Genomic DNA, 6,098 nt, shown 5'->3' with positions numbered 1-6,098 from the left:
ACGTGGTGTTTGAATTTGAATTAATAATAGTTGAAAATAGTTCAGTGCAAAATTAGAATTGGAGGGGTGTTTTCAGGGGTGAGGGGTGATTTCAAGTATTTCATTTTTTACTTTATTAACTAATATCATCAATATACACATAAAACTGAAAGGGGAAACGAATAAATTCTGTTAAATAAGAAAAATGTCAAATTTGGTCCCTATTGTACATTCATGTATGCACATATACAGTACATACCATTCAAAAGTTTGTTTTGGGTACGTTTTCTTTCAAATAAATTAATATTTTATTCAGTAAGGATGCATTAAATTGATTAAAAATGACTTTAAAGAGTTCAACGTTGTTACAAAAATTTATATTTCAAATGAATTAAAGAATCCTGAAAAAATTGATCACAATCAGCACAGCTTTTGTCAATATTAATAATGCTTGCACCAAATCAGCATATGATTTCTGAAGGATCATGTGCTTAAAATTCGGCTTTGTGATCACAGAAATAAATAAATGATAAAATATAGAAAAATAGAAAAATGTCATAATATTATTGTTTTTAATTTTTACTAAAATAAAAGCAGCCTTGGTTAGCATAATACACTTAAAACTCTTTGTCAACCCTGAACTTTTGACTGGTAGACTATATCTACAATAAAATAATACAAAGTAGTTCTATTAATAAAATAAAAGTAAAAATAAAACTCTTTAGATTTCACTACACAAATGTTTCTAATATATCTCTCTCTCTCTGTCCCGTCTCTCTCTCCCTGTTAGTAAGCTGATCTCTTGGCACCGTGCTGGAGGAGTCTTCCTTTTCTGGAAGGACCTGATGCATGCTGGTCCAGCCCTGCACATACACACACACACACACACACACGTTTACATACCCTCACGCACACGTACACACACAGCACAGAGGTGTCACATTTAATATTTCACTCTGTGCACACTTGCAAACGCGCACACATTCTCAGAGAGCACATGAGCGGACTATTGGCAGCAATCTGAATGGATCTCCATTTACTGTGTGAGAATAAGAGTTTCTCTGTCATTAACAGCTATTGTTCTTTCTTTCATGTCATTTAATTGTTCTTTTACCTCTCTCTCTCTCTCTCTCTCTCTCTCTCTCTCTCTCTCTCTCTCTCTCTCTCTCTCTCTCTCTCTCAATATTAGGAGCGTCTGTGTGGGTGTTTTTAACAGATCAAAGTAGGTAGGCTATTCAACAGGATTACACTCCCCTGTATTTCTTCTTTATCTGACCTGAACTAATCTGTCCATCAACATCTCATTTCTTTTTCCTGTCTCTCCGTGTCCCCTCCTTCTCTCCCTCACTCTCTCTTTCGCTCCACTATCTCTCCACACCCTTTCTGGGGAACACCAGACAGAAGAAGGCGAGTCTTCTGGAACAGAGAGGGAGAGAGTTCACACAAGAGAGCGTGCGCTCGCCTCTCAGCATCTCTCTCATAAACAAACACCATCAGCGAAGCTTTAATGGACTTCTCTGCCTGGTCCGCGTTGATCCGAGTGGATGTTGGAATAAGGAGGATCACTCAGGGTGTCTGATTGGATCAGCTTTCCCAAAATGAGTGAAGAAGCCAAAGAAAAAAGTAGCTCCAAACCAGCGCACCGTAAAAAGAAAGGAAAGAAGGTAAGATAGTATTGCATAATGTTGTGTTATTGTGGTTTTGGCTCTTGTTTGCTCAAGGGCTCATGATGGATTGATGAAGATGCTTTAAACCAACTGAGAGCTAAAAAAGCCAATAAGGGAGATGTATGTCAGGTGTTTGTTTGGGAACTATGGGCATTTGATTTTAGTAATGATTTTTTTTTTTTATTGATCTGAAGACTGCTATCCCAATGTATTGACTCTATTGTCAATTGTAATTTTTATTGATCTGTCAATCAGTATATTTAACCAATTAATTTTTTCAATTTTATTTACCAAAACATAGCCTAATTTTTTATCTTTTTTGTGTGTGTGCATACATGTGCGTGTTTAACCGCGAGGCATGTTTTGCTAGATGATTTCTTGGTATGTCAGAAGATTGTTATTAGTGGGTGTGGTTTAGGTCAATAGGTCGATCAGCCTATTTAAAAAAAATTTTTTACTTCGTTTTTGGAGGTGTGTGTGCGAGTGAGATGAAAAGAGGACGTGCAAACGGTCATGCCTTCATGACGGCATGTCCATCTCATGAGGCTGTGTATGCTGAGCTTCATGTTGTGTGTTTGTTTATATATGTGATTTTATCAGACTCTGAACACTTTGTGTTGCGCTCTTTTCAGAAGTGTACTTGCGCAGTTACACACAAAAGCACAAGTCAGTGCATGCTTGTTTACGCATCTGTGCGTTTGTTTGTCTCTCTAAATCTGAATTTGCATATTGTGGAATGCTGTGTGATTGACAGATCCTGTCATTTAGTTATTTGGGAAATGGAGGAAAAACAACAAAATTGCTTTACCCAGGAAACGTGTGCCACATACACTGAAATGAAATGCATATTTTAACATCATTTACAAACCTGATTATCAGCAATGTCAAGCGTATATGTAGTCTGATGTCTGACACAAATACTTTAAAGCAGTTGCTCTTTGGTTTCGAATGGTATCTTTGAGCCCTCAAGGGAACAACTCCCCCTTCCAACACACACCTCAACAATTAAAGGATTTTCACCTATTGCCAGTGGCCCCTCCATTTTTGGCTGTAGTTCTGTGTGTGTTTATGAGTGTGTACTTGTTCTTAATGAGTCATGTTGTGTGTGGAGATTCTTATGTCGAAATAACATTCATATCTAAAAACACACAAACTGAAAGCAGCTGAAACACACTTACACATTGTAATGTTCACATTACACAAACAAATGTTGAATGATATAGTCTTTGTAGTTGCAATCCTATTTGGGCAAAGAACAAAATAAGCTTAAAGCCTTCTACACTGCAAAAAAATATATATATTTTGACTATTTTTGTCTTGTTTTCATCATTGAAAAAGAAGATTCAAATTTACTCAAGAATAAACATTTATTAAGAACTTATCTTGTATGAAGTATTTTATGTTCTTTTTTTAACCTATTTTCAATTCGTTTTTTTATGATGAACAAAATTGTTTTTGTGCAGTGTAGTACAGGTTCCAAGGATATTTCATTACCCCTCAGACTGGCATCATTTACCTCAGCCATTAGTAAAAGGTTTTGGCATGGAAGGCATTTTGTCAGCGTTTTAATAGTTTGTGCCTGTGCGTGCATGTGTCTTGGCCTGCTTTGTTACTACACTGTGAAATAACCATGTGTTAATGATTGTAGTCATGGAAACAAGAGAAAGAGAGATTTAGACAGGACAGACAGACACAAAGAAGTACAAAAGCTGTCATCAGAATCGTGCCTTTAAATAGCATACATTGACGTCATATGAAATATTTAGCATTTTAAAAATAGAGATTGATGTTCGATAGTTTTTTTTTCTTCATCAGCCTAATCAACAGTCAAAATAATATATATATAAAAAAACATCAAAATAATATATATATTAAAAAAACTGCAATTTTTTTTCTCTCTCCATATTTCCTACTTGATTCCTTCTCAAATGCCACACACAACTGCACTTTTCTCACATGCTGCTTTGACGTTTGCGTGTCCATGGATGTGAGTCTGTGTGCTATTCTGACATGGGGTGTGGTGCTCCATTATTGCCACCATCATGTCCTTCTTGCTGACACACACTTTGCAGCGGTTATGGTCATTATAACTGAAACACAGATGTGAATTCAGTTTGGAGAGATTAGCAAAGAGATCCGACTACTCTGACCAGACCTGTCAAAAGAGGGAAATAAAGTGTGTTTGTATTGTAGAAAGAAAGAAAGAAAGAAAGAAAGAAAGAGAAAGAAAGAAAGAAAGGGAAAGAAAGAAAAAGTTGGAATGGAAATAAGGAAGAATGGATTGTTGTATGCTTGAAGGAGGTAATGAATAAAAAGGAATTAGGAAGGAAAACTAGATTGGTGAAGAAAGGTAGGATTCAGGACGGAAACAAAGGAAGGAAGGAAGATTTTTTAACAGAATGAAAGAGAGAAATGGCAAGCAGAGATTTCTGAAAGAGAGGGATCAAGAGATCAAACCGCTTTTCTTTTGATGAAGGTAGAGAGAATCCGAGAAGATCTTGACTTAAAGTGCTGACAGAAAGCATGGGAACATAAAAGTGTGAGAGCGGGAGATGATGTAAACAAAGAGAGCGAGGGAGGGTTAGTCTAAATGGAGAGACAGTGTATTTAAAGGGGCTGAGGGCACTAAAGCATAACAGCTAGAAAACCCGTTGCCATGGAGCTTTTGGCAGAGGGGCAATCTATCAGTCCGCTCAACTACACATGCGCAGACACATATGTTCACATGTGAATACAGTCACATAGATTTGTGCACACATAAATACTTTCATCAGAGCTTCCTAACTAAGCTGAACTGGCCTAAATGCTGCTGCAATCAACAACAAATATTTTCCTTAAACCTGATAATATCAAGTCACACGATTTTTAAGAGATACCTTCCATTGGCTGGTTCATGTGTCAATCAAAAAAAATATTGAGAGATAATCACGAAAACACTAATGTTTCTATGATAATTTTTTATCTAATTTGTGTTGATGATGAACTTTTTAGAGACAGCACCACTCTTGACCCCCCCATTTATGATCCTTACATCTCATCCGAAATTTTTGCACGTTATAAAATAAATAAGACCTCATGATGTCAATGACGTTTACACACTGCCTTCAAAACTTTCGTCCGTCATGAAAAAAATTCGGATCAGGTTAGATTTTCTGCGTTTTTCGCATCCGTAGCAAGCAGTTTGAGAGGTGTTTTGACAATTCAGAGCCACCGTACAAGCGAACGCCAAAATCCAGAACTGTTCAGGATCAATTGGTTCACGGAAATTGGTGGTCTTCTTTTTATTATGTGTCTTCAGTGTCGCTAGCAAAGATTTAAAGATTTGATATATACCAGTAAAAGGGTAATTTACCTAAAAGAGCTTTTCCGATCAATAAATACATGTGTAACTTTCTCCATATTACATTTTAAAATACTCATAATCAGACTACAGTTACTTTTTGATTGATAACATGATTACATGCTGTTCTCACAATGGCACTACTTTGATTTTATCTTTTAATATTTCCTTACTATAAATACCTACTGATTATGTGTTCAGAAGGTCTTCCAGGTTTGTGGAATCGCACACAGAGGAATGAGCCGATCACTGAAAACTGAGAGCCACGCGGCATTTGATGAAATCATTTCACTTTTAAGAATTGTTTTCTCAACATTGCAACGAAGTATGTCTAATCAGCTCCTGAAGAACACCTTTAAGTAGGGCTTCAAGCATGAAGTGATGAAAGTCACCCCTCTGACTTGTGGTCTAATATGTTCCACAGACGAAAGAAAGTCATAAAGGTTTGGAACAACATGAGGGTGAGTAAATGTAGGCTAGAAGGGAAAGTGTGACTGATACTCGAGCAAAACTTTCTGTCGCTCTCTCTGTAATCTTAATCCCACTCCTGAGCAAATAGACACATTTTCCCAGCCCTCTCCGGTGTCTGCTGGAGTATCCAACACACACCCGGTTCCAAACGCCAGCCCCGAGAAATATTTAGCACACGGAAGGGCACCCCGAGACCGATCGGAGAGGAGAGAAACCGTACACCTGTCAGGGAGAGAGGGACAGAAGGAGTGCAGTGCTGAGCACATGCAAGACAGGTCTTACACTAGGGGTAATGTGTCTTCTGGCTTTCAGGCTATATTTTGACCTAACACTCATTAATATTAATTACCATGATTGATTAGAAAATCCATATGAATAACCTTTATCAGCCCTGGTATTAAAAGTATTTACAGAATTACTGACAGCAGATCTAGATGTAGACATCTGGTGCATTGTCGTAGTAGCGTGCATGTGTATGCAAACAAGTGTGAATCCATGTGTTAAGTTACTGATATAACTCTTTCAGGAAAGAGTGCGCAGCATTGGTGAGCTGTAACAGTCTGAAGTGCTGATGAGGCAGTCTGGGTACTAGTGCTGCTGGCCATTTGGCTCTGCAGAGATGAAGCTCTTTGGCCCAATTC

The 6,098-nt window shown here is 37.6% G+C and overlaps 1 protein-coding gene across 1 annotated transcript in view; it reads left to right on the top strand.

The window, feature by feature from the left end:
- Positions 1-1,382: 1,382 nt before the first annotated feature.
- ank3a (ankyrin 3a) overlaps positions 1,383-6,098 on the top strand; it is a 121,416-nt gene continuing 116,700 nt past the window's right edge. The window contains exon 1 of the mRNA XM_079632699.1: positions 1,383-1,643. Coding sequence (XP_079488825.1) covers positions 1,578-1,643 — 66 coding nt within the window. The 5' untranslated portion in view covers positions 1,383-1,577. The remainder of the gene's footprint in view (positions 1,644-6,098) is intronic.

The sequence above is a fragment of the Phoxinus phoxinus genome, assembly GCF_949152265.1.
Source record: "Phoxinus phoxinus genome assembly, chromosome: 13".
NCBI classification, from domain to species: domain Eukaryota; kingdom Metazoa; phylum Chordata; class Actinopteri; order Cypriniformes; family Leuciscidae; genus Phoxinus; species Phoxinus phoxinus.
Note: the sequence above shows the minus strand (reverse complement) of the source record. Positions and strands in the feature narration are given on the sequence as shown.